The sequence below is a fragment of the Tupaia chinensis genome, unplaced genomic scaffold (genome assembly GCF_000334495.1).
Source record: "Tupaia chinensis unplaced genomic scaffold, TupChi_1.0 Scaffold144016_1, whole genome shotgun sequence".
NCBI lineage: Eukaryota > Metazoa > Chordata > Mammalia > Scandentia > Tupaiidae > Tupaia > Tupaia belangeri.
Window position 1 is genome coordinate 342496 of NW_006203868.1, and position 23107 is coordinate 365602.

Here is a 23107-nt window from a genome sequence, read left to right on the forward strand (position 1 = left end):
GCAGGACCATGACCATGCCCATGAAGGTAGGGGTGCTTTCTCCCTCTCTCTGTGTCTCTCTCAGGCCAATGCACGCATTCTCTGCAATTAATTTTTTTTTTCCAAGACCAGCAGATGGTGTAATGGTTAAGTTTCTGGACTTCCACGTAGTCAACCATGGTTCAAGTTCTGCACATGGTAGCTTAAAACTCATACCGGGTGTGTGCACATACGTGCCCAAAATCCCAAGATGAAAACAGAAGAGAAGATATTGCAGCATGGCCATCCCCCCTGGGAGGGATGATTTCTCACTTTCTCTCTCACTCTGTCTGTCTGTCTCTCTGGCAAGTGCATGTGCTCTAGAGCAAAAGTCTCTCTCTAAATAATAATAATAATTTTTGCTTGTATAACTAGCTGCCTTTGTTTCCTTTTATTTCTAAGGCCAAACAAAAATTTGGCCTCAGATTCTATTAGATCCTAAATGGAAGACTATTTTGAAATATTTTAAATCATGTTATTTCAGAAAACTGCTTCTATTAAGGTTAGTTACATTTTCATATGCTTTACCTTGAGTTCCATTCGATCTTCTTTTCGAAGCTGAGACTATGAACACCTGGAGAAACTTTTACTGAAAACCAAGGACTTACAAAGTGGAAAAGAATCTGAGAGATGATAAAGCTGGTAAAAGTAGTGCTGAGGGACAGATTGATGTTGGTGCCCATATTTCTTCAACCTGTTAAGAGAAATGATGGTTATAAATTGCTAGTTCATATAAGACTGGATTATTTATATTTAATTACAAAGAGTATATACTTGCATTCTTAGCAATTTTTAAAATTTAGCACAAATGTAAGTATATAAAAAGTATAAGAAATTTAAACCTTTAGTGTTTCTTCACCTGTACCATCTATTTGTCATATATCTGACATTTGTATTTAAAATAAAAGGAGGGGCCAGCAGATGGTGTAGAGGTTGAAGCACTGGTCTCCCACGTGGCCACAGTTCGAGTCCCAGAACCAAAGGCTTGAAAACTACACCAGACACATGTGTATCCGTGCCCAAAATCCTGATAGGAAACTAGAGAAGGGACTGCAGAATGGCCAACACCCTGGAGGGGGTGATTTCTCACTTTGCTTCTCTTTGTCTCTCTCTGGCAAGTGCAACTACCCTATGGCAAAAACCCTAAATAAATAAGTAAATGCAAAAATCTATTCTCTTAAAGAACTCAATATTCTACAGTTTGAAAGACATGTGTAATATCATGATATTCAAAATTATCTTAGAGTCTAACAGTAACAGAATTTCAAATGCCATAACTAAAAGTGTTAATATTATTTTAAATTAAATTTAGACAAATTATCTGATTTCTGCCTTAACTTTCCCATCTACAAATTGAAAAACCTAGGTAGATAATCTGTAAGAAACAATTAAACCAAAAATCATGGTACATTACCTAGAATAACAAAACAAAAAATAATTATATAACAAAGACTTCAGAAGGACAAGTTACATTTAAAACAAAATTAAAACCTTAAGAAGAATAACAATCTTAGAAAAGAGCCATACCACTGTTTAAATTAGTATTAAGCTTTTAAAAATATTCTATAATCACACATATCCTTGGACTAAAAAGTCTTTATGATTTTATTTCCATTTTTTTAAGAAAGGGTTTTTATAATAGAATGTCAGGTCTTAAGGATAGTAAACAGAACAAATAGTAATATTTGCATACACACACACACAAAGTATGTTTTCTATCTCATTGTACTGAACTTTATTCTCCTAAAAATCTTAGGAATATTCAGACTAAAACATTAAAGCATTTGCTCAAATCCAACAAATGCAGTGTTCAAATGGCTCCATCTTTAATAGAGATGACCTTCAAATGAAATCAATATACATTTCTAGTTGCCTAATTTGAAGAAATGAAGTCGCCTACTGAAGCCAATTCACCAGAGAAAAACCAAGTCATTGACTGCACTAGCAATAACCCCACTTCATTCTCTTCCAACCAGGATATCATAATAAGGATCAGTCTCCCATAGGGTCTCTTCTGAAGGAATTCATATATGTGAATTCATATATGTGTAATGATTTCTTTCCTTGTTTATTTGTTTGTTTGTTTTTTTCCTTTTTGGTGTGTATACTTTGGTAAAAATACTGAAGTTACCATTCTCATCTGTGAGACTATCGATTTTATTGCTCACTTTCTTTTTAATTCAACATGTGTTTATTAATCATTAAAAATCTCAGGAATCAGCTTGGGAACCAGCAGTTAGCGTAATGGCTATGTCGCTGGACTCCCACGTAGTCGACCGTGGTTCACGTCCCGGACCCGGTGGCTTAAAACTCACGCCGGGCGCGTGTGTGTGCGTGCCCAAGATCCCGAGAGGAGAATGGAGAAGGGATTGCGGCGTGACCATCCCCCCTGGGGGGTGATTTCTCGCTTTCTGTCTCTATGTCTCTCTCTGTCTGTCTGGCGAGCGCACGCGCCCTACAGTGAAAAAAATCTCTCCAAAAAAAAAAAAAAATCTCAGGAATAAATAAATAAATAAATAAATGCTTGAATGGATCAGTGATGGTTACACCAACATCTCCAACCAAGATCTCCTTGCCTTCTTCTACAATGATACAGTTTTTGTCTGCACTGAGACAGAATATGACAGCCTTCTTTCTTTTCTTGATTTCTTCTGATGCGGTGCATTTCCTAACTTTCATGTCATAAAAAATATGACATACTTCATCAGCAACTTGCACTCCTGAGGCCATCTTCGCGGTGGCTGTGGCAGGGACATGGGGGAGGGAGCTGACCAATGCTGAATCTAGGGAGCATCCTCCTTACAGAAGTGGGACCAAGAGACTGAGTGCGGAGCCAATGCGGGGGCGTGAGCTTAGCCTTTGATAAGATTTTTGTAGCTTCTCTGGAGCTTTCTTCACAAATAATAACGATGTCTGGATGTATTTTATTTATTTATTTACCTTATTGATTCTTTTTAGACTCCAACATAATGAGAAGTCAATTTCCCATAATTATCTATGCAACTACCTATGATGTTAGGAGTTATTATATATATACTGTCTATCAAATTGAAAAAGCTCCATAATAGTCTTAGACTACACATAAGGCAGATATGCCTACTCATATATTCTACAGATGGTCTTAGCTATTGCACTTAAGCAAGAAAACTAAAAGCATGTTATTTAAAAAGGAAAAATTAAAAGTTTCTATTTATAATCAATATTATAATTTACATGCAAAATCTAAAGGTAAATGCAAAATTATTTATTTTATATATTTTTTAATCAAGAATATTTTTGTATAATTGCCACAAATGAGTGGTTGAAATTTAAATAAAATTTGCTTGCAACAGTAGCAAATAGAATCAAAATAAAGCAATTTGAAGTAAAATAAACAAAATATTAAAAAATAATAATACAATTAACAATCTTTAAGTATTTAGAGTAAAATCTGCAAAGCATTGCTGATTTAAATTTAAGAAAAGTTAAGTAGGAATTAACAGATAGCTAATGGTTTTGTCTGTGGACTCCCACATCATCAAATGCAGTTTGACTCCCAGACCTGGCAGCTTGAAACTCAAGAAAGATGCATGTGCATGCATATCGAAGATTCCAAGAGGAAAATGGAGCAAAAGGTATTGCAGCATGACCATCCTCCTGAGGGTGATTTCTCACTTCATAGCTCTCTGCTTCTCTTTATCTCTCCAGTTAATGCGTGCACCCTATAGCAAAATCCCTCTAACATAAAATAAAAGAGAATTAAATAACTAGAGAGATGTATCAATATGAGTGATCAAAAGATTTATTATTATCATAAAATCTATTCTCCCCAGTTAATCTATAGATTTAGTACAATTTCAATCAAAATCCCAAGTTGGTTGAAGAAATTGACAAGTTGATCCCCAAAAAAGTATAAAAATACAAAGTCATTAAAATATCAAAAATATTTAAAACATAATATAATTGAAAAAAATTTAAAAATTGTGTAAAGCAGTAAGAAACAAACAAGCATGGTTTTTGTACAAAGACAAAGTAAAAATAGAATAGAATAGAATAGAATAGAATAGAATAGAATAGAATAGAATAGAATAGAATAGAATAGAATAGAATAGAATAGAATAGAATAGAATAGAATAGAATAGAATAGAATAGAATAGAATAGAATAGAATAGAATTCTCATTGTACTGAACTTTATTCTCCTAAAAATCTTAGGAATATTCAGACTAAAACATTAAAGCATTTGCTCAAATCCAACAAATGCAGTGTTCAAATGGCTCCATCTTTAATAGAGATGACCTTCAAATGAAATCAATATACATTTCTAGTTGCCTAATTTGAAGAAATGAAGTCGCCTACTGAAGCCAATTCACCAGAGAAAAACCAAGTCATTGACTGCACTAGCAATAACCCCACTTCATTCTCTTCCAACCAGGATATCATAATAAGGATCAGTCTCCCATAGGGTCTCTTCTGAAGGAATTCATATATGTGAATTCATATATGTGTAATGATTTCTTTCCTTGTTTATTTGTTTGTTTGTTTTTTTCCTTTTTGGTGTGTATACTTTGGTAAAAATACTGAAGTTACCATTCTCATCTGTGAGACTATCGATTTTATTGCTCACTTTCTTTTTAATTCAACATGTGTTTATTAATCATTAAAAATCTCAGGAATCAGCTTGGGAACCAGCAGTTAGCGTAATGGCTATGTCGCTGGACTCCCACGTAGTCGACCGTGGTTCACGTCCCGGACCCGGTGGCTTAAAACTCACGCCGGGCGCGTGTGTGTGCGTGCCCAAGATCCCGAGAGGAGAATGGAGAAGGGATTGCGGTGTGTTTAATTCAACATGTGTTTATTAATCATTAAAAATCTCAGGAATCAGCTTGGGAACCAGCAGTTAGCGTAATGGCTATGTCGCTGGACTCCCACGTAGTCGACCGTGGTTCACGTCCACGACCCGGCGGCTTAAAACTCACAGCTTATGGCATGGTGGTTGAGGCAGCTAGATCTCACACAAACAATTACACGGTTCAAGTTCTAGACCTGACAGCTTGAAAAACACACCTGGTGCATATGTGTGTGCATTCGTGCCCAAAATCCCAAGAGGAGATGGGATTGTGGTATGGCCACCACACCCTAGTGGGATGCCTTCTCTCTCTCTCTTGCTCCCTTTCTCTGCTAAGTTATATACCCTATAGCAAATAAAAATAAAAGAAAATCAATTAACTGTATATATGAGTTTTTTTTTTTAAAAATTGTACCATTTTCACCTATGCTTAATATTAACCCTAAATACATAAAAATGAGTTTTGCGTAGAAATTAAACATCATTAAATATGCTAAGAAAGATGTCTTCCTGAGAATAAAGGGAAATTTTTTTCCCTAAGAATAAAGTAAATGCGGGTCTAGAAGTCAGGTGGATAATTGAAGAAAATGGAGTCAGAAGAATGAAGAGTTTCATCTTCAAAATGAGGATGGTTCTGAAGGCTTTTGTATGCCTTTTTTTTTGAGGGGGGGAGGTTTTTGCTATAGGGCACGTGCACTCGCCAGACAGACAGACAGACAGACAGAAAGCAAGAAATCACCCCCCAGGGGGGATGGCCATGCCGCAGTCCCTTCTCCTCTGTTCTCCTCTCGGGATCTTGGGCACGCATGCACACGCGCCTGGCTTGAGTTTTAAGCAAATGGGTCCGGGACGCGAACCGTGGTCGACTATATGGGAGTCCAGCGACATAGTCATTACACTAACTGCTGGTCCCCTTGCATGCTTCTTGCTGGTCCTGGAGTAGTGGATGGACATGGGCTATTCATTCACTTTGTTAAAATTCAATGTACACAATCAGCATTTATTTCGTAAATGTATGTTAAAAGTTGTCATAGAACATATTTATATCACGCACCATTACCCAGCTTAGGAATTGTTAATTTAGTTAATACATGAAAAAGACCTCAATTCACCATTAAGAAATTTACCATTCTGCCCGATCTAGTCTTTAGCAAGTTTTTGTTATACTGAATGAATACTTTTCTATTTGCCACAGACTTGTTTTCAGATGTCTTACCAAAGAGCAGCCAAAACAGACGTAAGAAATAAGTTGGTGGCCATGTACATCAGGGTCTAGACAAGAACTCTACAATATAATTAGCCCATCTTTATTCACAGTAATTGTGCACACCAAAGAGACTCTCCCAGAGACCTGTTGAACACAATGGTGTCTGTACCACTCCACCAAGATGGTTACATAGGCTTTAACTGGAGGTGGTTTCTTGGTAGGGGAGAACATGAAAAGGTTTGAAGTACACCTCTCAACCATGGGCTGAGAGTGCTTATCTTATAGCAAAAGAACTCCCAAAGGAAGGGCCCTAGAAATAGCACAGCAGGATAGATTCAATCTTCACTTGGGCAGTGAACTACTCATTCCAACATCTGTCACTTGTCTGCCACATGCCAGGCACTGTGTGGTACTCAGAATACAAAACAGGAGACACGCATACATGCCAGTTGGAAAGCAAGATATTGATCCTCAGCATACGCAGTGCTAAGTTCAAGGTGCTAAGGAACACTTCCTACTTTCCAGGAAATAAACACCCAGCAGAGATGACACATTAATAGTGAGGAGACACCCAGAGGTATTTAAGGTGAACCGGAAGCTATCTTATCTTCTATTAAAATCCCAACAAGATGCTCTGAGGTTGATGCTCAAAAGAACTCAGCTTTACCATGTGAGTTTAGAACTAGCCCATCAACTCCAACAAGCACAACTGTAAATAGTACTCTCATTTTCCCATTTATTAGTTTCCTGTAAGTATAGGAATTCCTTAGGAAAATGTCAAAACCATACACACACACACAACCCCACTCCTTTAAGTATTGGTACAACTCCCAGATGAGAACCGCTGTAATGTTTAGCAGTAACAATCCTTAAAAGAGAGAGATAAAGGCCCGTGTATGCAGTGAGAAAGAGGAGGAACCTAGAACAACCCACTCGTGCTTAGCATTCCTTTTCCACCCTAGTAAGCTCTCTTTCCTGTTTCCCATACTGATTGCAAATATTCACTGCTTTCCAATTCTCTCTTCTAATAGATGAAGCTTTTTTCTACTTCACCAAGAAAATGAAGGCTATCAGGCAAGAACAACTTCAACAATGCAAACCCTCCCAATCTGCATGTTCTCTGCTCATGATAGGTTCTGCCTGTCGAGGCACCCTATACCTTCCACATCATTCATATTGTGTGCAACCAGATTGAGCCTCCAGCGTACTAGTTCTGGATGGTCAGCTAAGCTGCCCTTTAGTGGTTCCATATGGACATCCTAGAGGCCCTTCAGGCTCTTCTTGGCCCAGCTAAACTTAATCCCAAACCAGCCCTTTTCTCCAGGGTTCTGTGATTGTTACTGCTATCCATGGCACTTCCCTATCTCCCAACCTAGACCAGCTTAGTCACCCTTGACTCCTTCCTATCCTCTACTCCCACAGATAACTGATAGAATCCTGGCAAATGGAAGACTACCAGGTGAAGGATGATTGGATTCCAACAAAGTTCAGAAAGTTTCTAATGATAACCTTATGAATAACACTAAGAAGTATGGCTGGGTAACGAAATTAGGTAAACCCAAACCTAGCAGAAAAACTAGAAGTAGCATGTAGATCAATGCTCCAGAGTAAAATTGAGAAATAGCTCCTGCTCTTTTGTACGGTTTTCTCTGTTGGTAGTGTTCCAAGAAATACTTTTACAAATATTTGTTGCTGTTTTCATTTTTTTAATTTCTTGCCAGAGGATGCATGCACTCACCAGAGAGGAAGAGAGAAAGCACCTGCCCTATGGGGTGTGGTCACACAACAATCATTTTTCCTTCGTTTCTCCATCTCATCAGGACTTCGGGCATCCATATTTCCAAGCCTCTGGGGCTGGGATTCAAACTTCATTCAGTTGTATAAGATCCAGCTTCCTATGCACAGCACTCAACTGCTCCACTACTGGCCAGCCCTACAAATATTCACATGTTTACTTAAATCTGCATATAGCACAGAGCTAGGAAAGATAGCTAGTATATTGGGTTAACAGAATCAGGTTTCAAAATTATTTTTATAAGCTGAATAAATCTTTATCACAAAGGCAAAATTAATAGGAATAATTTTTTCAAAGGCAATACCCAAGTACAGGACTTAGCATAATAGACACACACATGAACGCATACAAGACTTTATCACTGTGAGTAACACAAGTCAATGTAAGACAACAGCAGAATTAAGATACTATTGTAAAAATCAATGACAACAAAACCTTCAGGCTCAGTTATGATCAAACAGGGTAAAAGTACACTTTTTGATCAAGATCAAGTCTAAGTCCCATTTTACTCTGAATTAATCACATATCAAAGTATCTTTAATAGTAGTGAAAATAAGATTATTAGAAACTTCATCAAGTCATATCACATTATGAGGAATTAAAGGCTGACTAATATATATATTTTTTGAGAGGTTTTTAGCTATAGGGCACATGCGCTCACCAGAGAGACATAGATAGAAAGGGAGAAATCACATCCCATGGGGGATGGCCATGCTACAATCCCTTCTCCTCCATTCTCCTCTTGGGCACACACGCACATGCGCCTGGCATGAGTTCAAGCCACTGGGTCCGAGATTCAAACTGTGGCCAACTACATGGGAGTTCAGTGACGTAGTCATTACGCTAACTGCTGGTCCCAAGGCTGTCTAATATTAACATGGGAACGAGATTTCTTCTAAAGGACATAAGAGCATTCTTTGATTATTTAAAGAACTGTCATACGGGAAAAATAGAGGGAACTTATTTTTCATTACGCAAAATGGCACAAGTGCACAAAAATTACAGGGAGGGAAGGGTTCCGTTTAACTTAAAGAAACTTCTAACAATCTAGTGTTCAAGCATACATCATGGAAACAGTAAAAGTACAGCTAGGAGGGTTGCTTTGCAAAAGGGGTGGGCACCAGTCCAACTTTCAGATTACTCATGAGTAAGATTCTCGGTCTTGGATAGAACTGAATCTTGGCATCTAAAAAGACAATTCTGAATCAAATACATTAACTTCTCAACATTCTATCATTTACATTAAAAAATAAAAATTTCAAGCTTGTTAGGTGAGCCCAATCTCACATGACCAAAAGCAGTTGGAATCCTGGTCTAGCAGCTTGAAAAACCACTGGGCACACGTGTGTATATGCCCCAAATCCCAACAGGATGGAGAAATGGAGGAAAAGGGACTCGGACATGACCACGTGGATTGGAGGGTGCTTCCTCCCTCTGTGGTTAAGGTGCTGGATCCCACATAGCCGACTCTACAGTTTGAATCCTGGACCTGGATGCCTGAAAAACACACCGGGAGCTTGTGCATGCATGCCGAAAATCCCAAGAGAAGAATGGAAGAGAAAGGATTGTGGCATAGCTATCCCCTCTGGGGGGTGATTTCCCACCTTCATTCTCTCTCTGTTTCACTATGACAAAAAAAATCTAAAAGAAAAAAAATTTTTTTTGCATCTAAGAAAATGTTAAGTACATGTAAACGGTAGGAAGTATACAGATCTATTCTACATCTTGAGTTTGTTTCGCCACTTGCTAACTGTGTGACCTTGAACAAATTACTTAACCTGCCTTAACTAAGCCTCCATTTCTTCATCTGTAAACTAGAGATTACAGTAGTATTAACTCAACATGGCTGTCACGGGGAATAAACAGTACATTTGCTGGGCACTCAGAATAGTGCTTGGCATATGATACACACTCTGTAGGGTTCTGCTTTCCCCAGTATGCATCTCCAGCTACATGCAGGAGGTACATTTCTGGGCCTGCAGTCTTTCTAGCTAAAGTAAACAAGATCATCTTCTCGCCAGTAGACCCTAGGCCTATTTTCATCAGTCAGCACTTAAAATGTAAACAGCTCCTCTGCAGAAATCTAGCGTCTCCCACTGAGTATCTTTGTCATATTCCAAAGTTCCTTCCTTCCAAAGTTACCCAACCCAGATCATCAACCTCTCCACCTCCTGATCTCTGAACCCTTCCACTAGGTCCCCTGGATCTATCGTTCCCTTCCCAGAAAATAGTACTACACCCTTGATCTCTCCTCAAGCACTATGAACACACTCCTCTTGCCCTGCAACCTCAGAGGCTGCCCAGCCTCACATTTCAGAGTCAAGAGGTGGCCTGAGTATGTTCTTGCTCCCCATGACCTCCTTCAGGCCTTTCTCCATCAGGCCATCAAGCCTCCTTCAGGCCATCTCCCCATCCCCTGTAAAGCCCCACATCATTTGTGGCCCTGCCATTCAGTTATAACACCCTTTCTCTCCTCTTTGGTATCATATGCTAACCTCCCAAATACTTCCTCTCATCCAGAGAGGTTGGCTCTAGTGCATTGATGTTCTCAAGTCCGCCATCATCCTGGGTAGCTTCCTATCTATGCAGATGGCTCAGCTTCTCCTCAACAACTCAGTCCTTATCTCTTCTTCTGGAACGGCACTTCTTCCATACCACAACCTTTTATGTCCATTTCCCATCATTTTCCTGTCTCCAAAATAACCTTTCAGGGACCAGCAGATGGTGTAATGGTTATGTTGCTAGACGCCCATATAGCCGACTGTGGTTCAAGTCCTGGACCTGGTGTCTTAAAACTCACACTGGGTGCATGTGCATGTGTGCCAAAAATCCCAAGAAGAGAATGGAGGAGAAGAGACTGTGGTATGGCCATCCCCCCCACCCCCGAGGGGGGTGATTTCTTGCTGTCTTTGTCTCTCTTGTCTCTCTGGCAAGTGCACACACCCTATAGCCAAGATCTCTCTAAAAAATAACTGTTCAAGTATTCCCTTTTGTGATAAGACCCTCCTTTCCTTGAAGTTTGTTCAATATTACAACATTCTCAAGTCAACTGACCTCTCCGCTACTTCCCAAAGTATTAATCCTTTCCTTTTTATACTTCCTGCTTTAATCAGCTCAGATGCCAGAGCCCATCATTTCCGTAATACTCTTACCCACATTCCTTTTCCATTGCCAAGAGGTGACAAATCCCAACCCTGGATATGCCCATGGATTTACTCAGTGAGGAGCCTGAACAATCAGAGCACTGTTGGAGAAAGTCATATGCCACACGAGATTGAAGCTGGTGAGCATGAAATTACAGAGGGATTAAACAGCTCTTGACATTGCCCTATATGCCAACCACATTGCCTGAGCCAACCAATTCTCTCATTTTCCACAATAAATCTTCTAAACCATTTATATTCTTTTCAAACCTCCAGCCATCTACCCTATTCTCAGAAGATAACCCCCATCCTACTTCACAAAAAGATAGAAGCTAATATATGAAAATGCTCAATATTCTACTGCCAGCTACACAAACTACCTGCAGCTGCATCCATCTGTCCTTCCATGGAAAGCCAACAACCTCTCTAATCCATGTACGTTGGATCCATCCTTCCTGGCCCTCTTGCGAATCTTCTGTTTTCCATTATCCTCTCCTCCTCAACTAGTTCTATTAGTTTTTAAACAAGTTTATGTCCTCAAAAATAATAAATAAATAAAAATCAACAAATCCACACCATCTTCTCTAGTCTTCTCTTTTCCCATGTAGTTTTCTATGATCATGCTTCTGCATGTGCATTCTCATTCTTTGATTCCTTTACAAAGTTCTCAAAAGATCTGCCCATCCTCGGAATCGTTCCTCATTTCTCTCCCTCTTCAATCTGCTCCATTCTTGCTCCTCTACTCATCACACCCGAAACAGCCATTGCTAAGGTCAACAAGGATCTCTATGTGTGCCTTTCACGTTTTCTGACCTTCCAACAACGTCAGACACTATTGACCATTTTCTCCTTGAAACATTTTCTTTTTGTGCTTCTACAATACCACATTTCCTCTACCCAGTCAATAAATAATAGAATTCTCTAAGGCTCCAATTTTTTCTACTTTTTTTTCTCTCCTCCTTTCCTATGTGATTTCAACCAGCCTGTGGCTTTAGTTACCACTTATATGCAGAAAAAAATCTCAAGTTTAAATATCCATCATAGATCTCTTCTTTGAGCTCTGGATGCATATTACCAACTGCTACTTGTCACTACTACATAGCATCTCATGACTTGACCCCGAAACCTGATCTTCATCTAGGTTCTTCATCTCGGTGAACGGTATCACCAGATATCCAGGTCAGACAGTCAGAAACCCAGGACTCACCCTGACTAGCTTGCTTTCTGTACCCTCCTACCTCTGCCACCACATCTAATCTACTACCAAGTCATACAGATTTTCTTTCTTTTTCTTTTTTTTTTTTTTGGAGAGGTTTTTGCTATAGGGCGCGTGTGCTCGCCAGACAGAGAGAGACAGAGACACAGCAGGAAATCACCCCCCCAGGGGGGATGGCCACGCCACAATCCCCTCTTCCATTCTCCTCTCGGGATCTTGGGCACGCACGCACACGCGCCTGGCATGAGTCTAAGACACCGGGTCCAGGACTCGAACCACAGTCAACTACGTGGGAGTCCAGCCATTACTGGACTAGTCCCTCTTTCTTTTCTTTATGAGAGATTTTTGCTATAGAGCGTGTATGCTCATCGGAGAGACCGAGAGACAGAAAGCAAGAAATCACCCCACAGGGGGATGGTCACATTGCAATCCCTTCTCCCCTATTCACCTCTCAGGATTTGGGGCATGCGTGCATACGTGCCCGACATGAGTTTCAAGCCACAAGATCTGGAACTTGAACTGCAGCCATCCATGTGGGAGTCCAGTGATGTAACCGTTATGCCATCTGCTGGTCCCCAGATTTTCTTAAATAGCTTTCGAAAAGATCCATTTTTCTTTAGCTCTTATCATTGCTTTTCTGGATTGTCTCCAAACTGGTCTCCCTTAGTGTGCAGACCACCAGAGGGCTTCAGAGGAATCTTTTCTAAAAAGTTTGCCACCTCTTCACCTACTCTAATTTCTTTGGCTTCCCAATCCTCTTATGAGGAGGAATTTACCTGCTCCAGCCTCAGCTAACACTTGCCTTTGTTTGTTGCACTCCAGCTAATGCAGCCTTCTTTTTTTCCTTGAAGATACTGTGCTCCACTCCCACCCACCACCATGAGGCCTTTGCACTTCCTGTTGGCCCTCTCCCATTCCTGCCCCCCACTCTCAAGTTAATTTCCATGCTTCTTAGGCCTTCTGGTCAATCCTCATTCTCTCAGGGAAGCCTTCTGTCAACGGGTCAACTCCTCCATTTTCTGCCCTCATGGCGCCATATCCCTTCCTTTAGAGTTGTGACTTAAAGTGGAATGCGAGCCCATGAAGGTGAGAAACACGCCCATCTTCTTCCTCACCAGTATATCCCTATATTTAGCACAGTGTCTTCCATACAGCATGTACTCAATTAAAGTGTGTTTTAAAATGCTAATAATAACAGGCATATTCTTACTGGGCTCTCCCTTTGGCTAGTATCTCATTTGTTACAGGCATCTCATTTTACCAGTGTATCTGGTAAAATACTAGGAAAATAATTTTCTAAATTGACAACCATAATATTACAGCATGAAAGAATGCTGACTTCGAAAGGATACTTACCTCCAAATATGTCTAATAGCAAAGAGTACCAATATTATAAGTGAACTAATTTGAGTATGGTATATATTTATCCATCCCAAATCCCTTATGACACATGATGTGCATTTGGAAGTTTCATGTGTGTATATATAATTATCATCTGCACTGTATTCTAATACTCTTATCAACTGCAGGAATACTTCATTTATTTACCAATGACAGTAACCTAACACTCTGGGATATAAAAGTCCCTACTCACAAACTGTAAATCATTTGTAACTGAACACAAGGTTGCAAAGATGAGCTACTTAGCAACCTAAATAAACAACTCTTTCAAAGAGACCTTGCTCCCCTTCCTTCTGGGTTTTGTTTGCATTTTCATACAGGTCATACATTATAGCTACCTGTCTAAACACTAACAAACTGTCAGTAACTGACCAGACATGAAAATCTCTTCAGAAAGAATTAACTATCACACTACTCACTTTCACTGTTCATTCATCCCCAAACTTAAGCATCTAAGCAATTGTGTATACAACTCTCTGCTAACTGCAAATGTGTATACAACTCTCTACTAACTGCAGTTAGACTTTGTCTTTTGGTTTTTTAATTGTGTGTTGAAAGCTAGATGGGGAAAAATGAGGAGAATCACCTGCAGAAAATATTCCATCTCTTTTTCTTTTCTCAGCATCAAGCTCAAGAGCCATAAGCATTAGTGTGAAAGTCTATAGGAAGCTAGCTGCATAAGACAGTCAGCCCAACATCTGAAACCCTCTAATATTGGGAACCAGCAGTTAGTGTAATGGCTATGTTGCTAGACTCCCACGTAGTCAACCGCGGTTCGCGTCCCGGACCCGGTGGCTTAAAACTCACTCCAGGTGCGTGTGTGTGTGTGCCCAAGATCCCGAGAGGAGAATGGAGGAGAAGGGATTGCAGTGTGGCCATCCCCCCTGGGGAGTGATTTCTCGCTTTCTGTCTCTATGTCTCTCTCTGCCTGTCTGACAAGCGCATGTACCCTATAGCGAAAACCTCTCCCCCCCCAAAAAAAAATAAATAAAAAAAATTAAAATTAAAAAAATGAAACCCTCTAATATTCATGGGTCTGCTTCTTGAACTCAAGCAAATGTGAAAAAAAATGAAAACAAAAACAGGAATTTTATCCTTAGGAAATTAAGAAGTTCATTTTCTAGGGTCTTAAGGTACAGACAGGACATGTTTCTGTGATACATGCTGTTTCCCAGCCTCTTACCACGAAAATTTTTGATAAAGAATTCTTTGGTATTTTTTGTTTTTGTTTTTTTTTTTTCTTAAGCCTAATGAGTTCTAATTACAGCAACTGAATTTTGAATAAACTAGATTGCCTTAAGCAGGGAACAATAGTAATTGTGAAGTCACACTAATATGGTAGCTGGCACAAACTGAAAAGATTTTAAAACTTACACAATTTGAGGAGGCCCCAGGGGGGATGGCCACGCCACAATCCCCTCTTCCATTCTCCTCTCGGGATCTTGGGCACGCACGCACACGCGCCTGGCATGAGTCTAAGACACCGGGTCCAGGACTCGAACCACAGTCAACTACGTGGGAGTCCAGCCATTACTGGACTAGTCCCTCTTTCTTTTCTTTATGAGAGATTTTTGCTATAGAGCGTGTATGCTCATCGGAGAGACCGAGAGACAGAAAGCAAGAAATCACCCCACAGGGGGATGGTCACATTGCAATCCCTTCTCCCCTATTCACCTCTCAGGATTTGGGGCATGCGTGCATACGTGCCCGACATGAGTTTCAAGCCACAAGATCTGGAACTTGAACTGCAGCCATCCATGTGGGAGTCCAGTGATGTAACCGTTATGCCATCTGCTGGTCCCCAGATTTTCTTAAATAGCTTTCGAAAAGATCCATTTTTCTTTAGCTCTTATCATTGCTTTTCTGGATTGTCTCCAAACTGGTCTCCCTTAGTGTGCAGACCACCAGAGGGCTTCAGAGGAATCTTTTCTAAAAAGTTTGCCACCTCTTCACCTACTCTAATTTCTTTGGCTTCCCAATCCTCTTATGAGGAGGAATTTACCTGCTCCAGCCTCAGCTAACACTTGCCTTTGTTTGTTGCACTCCAGCTAATGCAGCCTTCTTTTTTTCCTTGAAGATACTGTGCTCCACTCCCACCCACCACCATGAGGCCTTTGCACTTCCTGTTGGCCCTCTCCCATTCCTGCCCCCCACTCTCAAGTTAATTTCCATGCTTCTTAGGCCTTCTGGTCAATCCTCATTCTCTCAGGGAAGCCTTCTGTCAACGGGTCAACTCCTCCATTTTCTGCCCTCATGGCGCCATATCCCTTCCTTTAGAGTTGTGACTTAAAGTGGAATGCGAGCCCATGAAGGTGAGAAACACGCCCATCTTCTTCCTCACCAGTATATCCCTATATTTAGCACAGTGTCTTCCATACAGCATGTACTCAATTAAAGTGTGTTTTAAAATGCTAATAATAACAGGCATATTCTTACTGGGCTCTCCCTTTGGCTAGTATCTCATTTGTTACAGGCATCTCATTTTACCAGTGTATCTGGTAAAATACTAGGAAAATAATTTTCTAAATTGACAACCATAATATTACAGCATGAAAGAATGCTGACTTCGAAAGGATACTTACCTCCAAATATGTCTAATAGCAAAGAGTACCAATATTATAAGTGAACTAATTTGAGTATGGTATATATTTATCCATCCCAAATCCCTTATGACACATGATGTGCATTTGGAAGTTTCATGTGTGTATATATAATTATCATCTGCACTGTATTCTAATACTCTTATCAACTGCAGGAATACTTCATTTATTTACCAATGACAGTAACCTAACACTCTGGGATATAAAAGTCCCTACTCACAAACTGTAAATCATTTGTAACTGAACACAAGGTTGCAAAGATGAGCTACTTAGCAACCTAAATAAACAACTCTTTCAAAGAGACCTTGCTCCCCTTCCTTCTGGGTTTTGTTTGCATTTTCATACAGGTCATACATTATAGCTACCTGTCTAAACACTAACAAACTGTCAGTAACTGACCAGACATGAAAATCTCTTCAGAAAGAATTAACTATCACACTACTCACTTTCACTGTTCATTCATCCCCAAACTTAAGCATCTAAGCAATTGTGTATACAACTCTCTGCTAACTGCAAATGTGTATACAACTCTCTACTAACTGCAGTTAGACTTTGTCTTTTGGTTTTTTAATTGTGTGTTGAAAGCTAGATGGGGAAAAATGAGGAGAATCACCTGCAGAAAATATTCCATCTCTTTTTCTTTTCTCAGCATCAAGCTCAAGAGCCATAAGCATTAGTGTGAAAGTCTATAGGAAGCTAGCTGCATAAGACAGTCAGCCCAACATCTGAAACCCTCTAATATTGGGAACCAGCAGTTAGTGTAATGGCTATGTTGCTAGACTCCCACGTAGTCAACCGCGGTTCGCGTCCCGGACCCGGTGGCTTAAAACTCACTCCAGGTGCGTGTGTGTGTGTGCCCAAGATCCCGAGAGGAGAATGGAGGAGAAGGGATTGCAGTGTGGCCATCCCCCCTGGGGAGTGATTTCTCGCTTTCTGTCTCTATGTCTCTCTCTGCCTGTCTGACAAGCGCATGTACCCTATAGCGAAAACCTCTCCCCCCCCAAAAAAAAATAAATAAAAAAAATTAAAATTAAAAAAATGAAACCCTCTAATATTCATGGGTCTGCTTCTTGAACTCAAGCAAATGTGAAAAAAAATGAAAACAAAAACAGGAATTTTATCCTTAGGAAATTAAGAAGTTCATTTTCTAGGGTCTTAAGGTACAGACAGGACATGTTTCTGTGATACATGCTGTTTCCCAGCCTCTTACCACGAAAATTTTTGATAAAGAATTCTTTGGTATTTTTTGTTTTTGTTTTTTTTTTTTCTTAAGCCTAATGAGTTCTAATTACAGCAACTGAATTTTGAATAAACTAGATTGCCTTAAGCAGGGAACAATAGTAATTGTGAAGTCACACTAATATGGTAGCTGGCACAAACTGAAAAGATTTTAAAACTTACACAATTTGAGGAGGCTTACACATCTTCAAGAAATCAACACTTTGGATACAATGGTAGGCATGAGGGCCAGCCCTGTAGCCTGTTGGTTAAGGGAACTGGATCCCACATGGCTGACTGCACATTCAAATCCCAGCCCTGGCAGCTTAAAAACATGCTGGGCACTTAAGCACCTGTGTCCCAAATCCTGACCAGGTAGAGAAATGGACAAGGGACTGCAGCATAACCACATCCCACTGGAAGGTGTTTTCTCCCTTTCCCTCTTTGGCAAGCACATACGCCCTCTGGCTACACACAAAAAAAATAAAAATTAAAAAAAAAAAAAAAACAATGAAAATATAAGCCTTAAGAGGACTCTGTGTGAGTAACGGGTCCTGAAGCTGAAGCAGGGACCAGGTGGCTCTACACTGCCTGTGGGGGACTTGAGAAAGGGCAAACTCTGCAACCAACCAGCCTTTTCTACTAGGCTTCTAATATCCTTATTTCCGTATCAGTGCTCGTCCCTTCCTGGAGGGACCACAGAAGCAGCCTTTGCTTGGAACATCTCCTGGCTTTCTGCCCATGCTGAAATCAAAGAAAAGCTGGGCAAAGCATGATTTTTCCCAAATATCTTTGGTTCTTTTGTTTAAAAGGATTATCAGGATAACTTGCCAAAGTACATAAGGAAGTCCAGAACCTAAGGAGACAGGAAAGTTCTCACCTCCAAACTCTAGATCTATCTGATTACCCCTGAGAAAGTCCTTAGAACGCAGGGAAATGGACTAAAGTGGGGCTTTGCCTCTTGCCTTCTATTTTTCTCTTTCTTTTTCCCTGCTCCCCATAGGAAACAAAATAGTATTAAATGGGCTAGGGAGGCCGAAAAACAGGTTAGCAAATTTCTCCCACTTTTGGATTTTTGTTTTTTTGTTTTTTTTTTGAGAGATTTTCACTGTAGGGCGCGTGCACTCGCCAGACAGACAGAGAGAGACATAGAGACAGAAAGCGAGAAATCACCCCCCAGGGGGGATGGTCACGCCGCAATCCCTTCTCCTCCATTCTCCTCTCGGGATCTTGGGCATGCACGCACACGCGCCCAGCGTGAGTTTTAAGCCACCGGGTCCGGGACACGAACCACGGTCGACTACGTGGGAGTCCAGCGACATAGCCATTACGCTAACTGCTGGTTCCCCCACTTTTGGGTTCTTAAAGTGAATTCCATTCAGTTAGAGAGAGACCTAGAATCAAATCCCAGGCCAATACTCATCAAGTGGTCTTGAGTAAGAAAAATATGACCTCTCTGATCATTAAGTTCTATAAAATGGGAATAAGAATGCTTGTATTCCAAGATGTTCATGTGGCTTAAAATGTCAAATGCACCTAGAGCAGTGCTTGGCACATGGAGCCACTTGCTGCGGTAAATTCCTTTGCAATGTGACACTGCCATTCCAATTCTTCAATTGGAATCCAATTCTCAGAAATTGGATTCTGTCTCTGCTTCTGAGAACTGGGCCAGTCTCAACATCTCCTGACAAACAGAATACTGTAAAGAAAGGTCGGGAGGGTTCTAGTACCTGGGTAGGCCTCAAGAGGCCTTTTGATGTCTTTCACTCTCTGGGATCGTTGCCTGGAGACCACCCTGTAACGGAACCTGTCCTGTCTATTGGAGGATAAGAGGCCACGAAGAGAAAACCAAGGCTGCCTGGCTGACAGCCACAGCTACCAGTCATACTGGCAAGAATCAGCACAGCTGACCCTCCAGCTGAATGCCCCCACTCGAGTAAGCTGTAACCATCAGAGAAGCTTCCCAGCCAATCCACAAAGTCACAAGAAATAATAAAGCACTGTCTTAAGCCTCTAAGGTTTGGGGTTGGTTTGTTACTTGGCAATTGAAACACTGCTCAATAACCAGCTCTTGGTATTATTATCCCTTTTATTTTTTAAGAATTATCTTTTTATTTTATCCATTATTCAATTTGACCAGAGAGAGACATAGAGAAAGAGAAGGAGAAGGCAAGCCACCAGGTCCAGGACTCAAACCACAGTTGCCCATGTGAGAGTCCAGTGTCTTAATCACCATGTCACCTGCCAGCCCCTATTAGCCCTTTCTTAATCAAGAAGAGTTAAACTTATTTCTCCAGTAGCACCCAATCATACAGGAATGTGATCTTCTCCATCTGAAACAATGTGATCATTTCCCTCTCCTTTTAAACCCTGGCCTAAGAACCCTGTATCTTGGGAACCAGCAGTTAGCTTAATGGCTATGTCACTGGGCTCCCACATAGTTGACCGAGGTTCCCATCCCGGACCAGGTGGCTTAAAACTCACGGCGGGCGCACGTGCGGGTGTGCCCAAGATGGTGAGAGAAGATTGGAGGAGAAAGGATTGCAGCGTGACCATCCCCCCTGGGGGGTGATTTCTTGCTTTCTGTCTCTCTCTGTCTGGTGAGCGCACGTGCCCTATAGCAAAAACCTCTCAAAAAAAAAAAAAAAAACCTGTATCTTGTCTATACCTCTGATCTGACCAAAGCATTTGGAGACTAAGGTAAGAAGATAGCCAAGGAGTTCCTAAATTCTCTAAGTAGCCTTTTTATCTTGTCACCTGAGGGTCACTTAAAATGCTACTCCAGGTACTTTCAGAGTGGCTTCTTTTCTGATGGCTTCCCAGAAAACTGCCAATAGCTAAAACTGGTTCCAACCAGACTATTTCCCAATAAAGGTGGTACTTACCTGTTTCATTATCTGATCTATCTAGTCAAAAGAATCTAAACACAATGGCATATTTCTTGGACTCACTTTTCAGGTGACTGAGGTCATATGCAAAACAAATCGCCTGCGGCTTCTTCACATCACAAATGTCAGGTGGCCTCAGTTTAACACTTATTACAAACCTGTTTAAATTCAGACCTAGTAAGTCACCTAACAGGACCTAAGCTTGGCCCATAGACTTGGTAATAAAGAACTGTCCTGGGGCAACACTCCTGAGGCAAGATTTTGGTGAATGTGGTCCAAGTTGAGATCCAAGTGGCTCATGGGAGCTGAAGTTTTCCCAGTTTTATGAAATAGGGTTAAAGTGACCCAACTTGTAGACCTCTAAGCCCTAATGACACACTCACATGATACAACCTATTAACATTTTAAACTAGAAGATGCTCTCAAGATTTCTTAAAATGGCAACCTGATCCCCTCTAACTCGCGGGGTTGATCAAAGTAGACAAGTATCCTCTTTCTTGCATGCACCAAGTACAGGGTTTTGTTGGGTTTTGTTTTATTTTAGGAAAATATTCCGCTCACCCACTATTTTAATTCTAATAAGTTGCCCATGTGAGAGTCCAGTGTCTTAATCACCATGTCACCTGCCAGCCCCTATTAGCCCTTTCTTAATCAAGAAGAGTTAAACTTATTTCTCCAGTAGCACCCAATCATACAGGAATGTGATCTTCTCCATCTGAAACAATGTGATCATTTCCCTCTCCTTTTAAACCCTGGCCTAAGAACCCTGTATCTTGGGAACCAGCAGTTAGCTTAATGGCTATGTCACTGGGCTCCCACATAGTTGACCGAGGTTCCCATCCCGGACCAGGTGGCTTAAAACTCACGGCGGGCGCACGTGCGGGTGTGCCCCAGATGGTGAGAGGAGATTTCTTGCTTTCTGTCTCTCTCTGTCTGGCGAGCGCACGTGCCCTATAGCAAAAACCTCTCAAAAAAAAAAAAAAAAACCTGTATCTTGTCTATACCTCTGATCTGACCAAAGCATTTGGAGACTAAGGTAAGAAGATAGCCAAGGAGTTCCTAAATTCTCTAAGTAGCCTTTTTATCTTGTCACCTGAGGGTCACTTAAAATGCTACTCCAGGTACTTTCAGAGTGGCTTCTCTGCTGATGGCTTCCCAGAAAACTGCCAATAGCTAAAACTGGTTCCAACCAGACTATTTCCCAATAAAGGTGGTACTTACCTGTTTCATTATCTGATCTATCTAGTCAAAAGAATCTAAACACAATGGCATATTTCTTGGACTCACTTTTCAGGTGACTGAGGTCATATGCAAAACAAATCGCCTGCGGCTTCTTCACATCACAAATGTCAGGTGGCCTCAGTTTAACACTTATTACAAACCTGTTTAAATTCAGACCTAGTAAGTCACCTAACAGGACCTAAGCTTGGCCCATAGACTTGGTAATAAAGAACTGTCCTGGGGCAACACTCCTGAGGCAAGATTTTGGTGAATGTGGTCCAAGTTGAGATCCAAGTGGCTCATGGGAGCTGAAGTTTTCCCAGTTTTATGAAATAGGGTTAAAGTGACCCAACTTGTAGACCTCTAAGCCCTGATGACACACTCACATGATACAACCTATTAACATTTTAAACTAGAAGATGCTCTCAAGATTTCTTAAAATGGCAACCTGATCCCCTCTAACTCGCGGGGTTGATCAAAGTAGACAAGTATCCTCTTTCTTGCATGCACCAAGTACAGGGTTTTGTTGGGTTTTGTTTTATTTTAGGAAAATATTCCGCTCACCCACTATTTTAATTCTAATAAATTAAAGTCATTCAAAGCACCCTCATTTCTGACTCTAAGTTATAAGCCTAGTATTCTTAGGCAAATTAGTTTTATTCACAGACTATTCACAGACATTTCACTAAACCCGTGTACGAATTCTGTATTACCTTGTGGAAATGTGTCCAGGAACAAGATCACATTGCTGTTTTCATTGGCCATGTGTTCCTTTAGGTCCTCTTGAAGCTATTTCTGGATTAAACCCATAAACCTACAACTCAGCCTACTGACCTTTCACTGAGCAAAGCCAAGGCATGACAACCTTGGCTAGCCTTGAGGAACATGATATGAAATGGCATCACAACACGAAGTCGCTAGGTTTTACTGTACGATCCTGGGAACATTGTTGAATGCCGGCCTCTGCAAATGCAGTGTTTTCTTAATGAAAATCCAAGAAAGAAACTTCTCTTGCCTCCTGAAATCAGGAATAGGCCAGCATTTTGTTTTTCTTCTAGATACCCTGAAGTTTGTTATGGATAGTTTACCTCTTCTCTTCGGCCACAAGAAAGCTTAAAGGCAGAAATTCAAGCAAGAAGAGAATAAGACTTTAAAACACATAAACCAGGCTCACTCATACCTCCATTTAATTTTCCTTTTTTATACTAAATGTATGTTATCATGTCATATTTATGCATCTTTATAAGCTATATCAAATCCTTTTTTGGGAACTAAATATAAATAATACTGAAGATATGCTAGTCAGTGTGCATACCTAATCCCGCTAATATAGAGAATTCTTATAAGCAAGGGCTGTGCACTGCCCCACTTTGAAATTCCTACATCTATCATTGTGTCTACACTGCTGAATGAATAGTTGGGGAATTAAATAATACATTTTGATAGCACTTTGCTACTTGAATTATAAACAGTACACTAATGAAAGACCATTCATCTCCAAAGCAAATTAATGCAAGTATGAAGAGATACACATCAAGAGTGTTTACTGCAGCATCATTAGAAGCAACCTGGAA

General features: G+C 40.6%; 1 protein-coding gene across 10 annotated transcripts in view; it reads right to left on the reverse strand.

The window, feature by feature from the left end:
• Nucleotides 1-23107, reverse strand: part of TLCD4 (TLC domain containing 4) — a 111263-nt gene that overhangs the window by 49994 nt on the left and 38162 nt on the right. For 8 of the 10 annotated variants that reach the window (XM_006165727.3, XM_006165726.3, XM_014583063.2 and 5 more), the window contains one exon: nucleotides 547-712. In XM_006165727.3, coding sequence (XP_006165789.1) covers nucleotides 547-701 — 155 coding nt within the window. In that variant the 5' untranslated portion in view covers nucleotides 702-712. Of the gene's footprint in view, nucleotides 1-546; nucleotides 713-7789; nucleotides 7860-22246; nucleotides 22646-23107 lie in introns of those variants that run through there. The other 2 variants (XM_006165728.3, XM_014583065.2) reach the window with 2 other exon arrangements.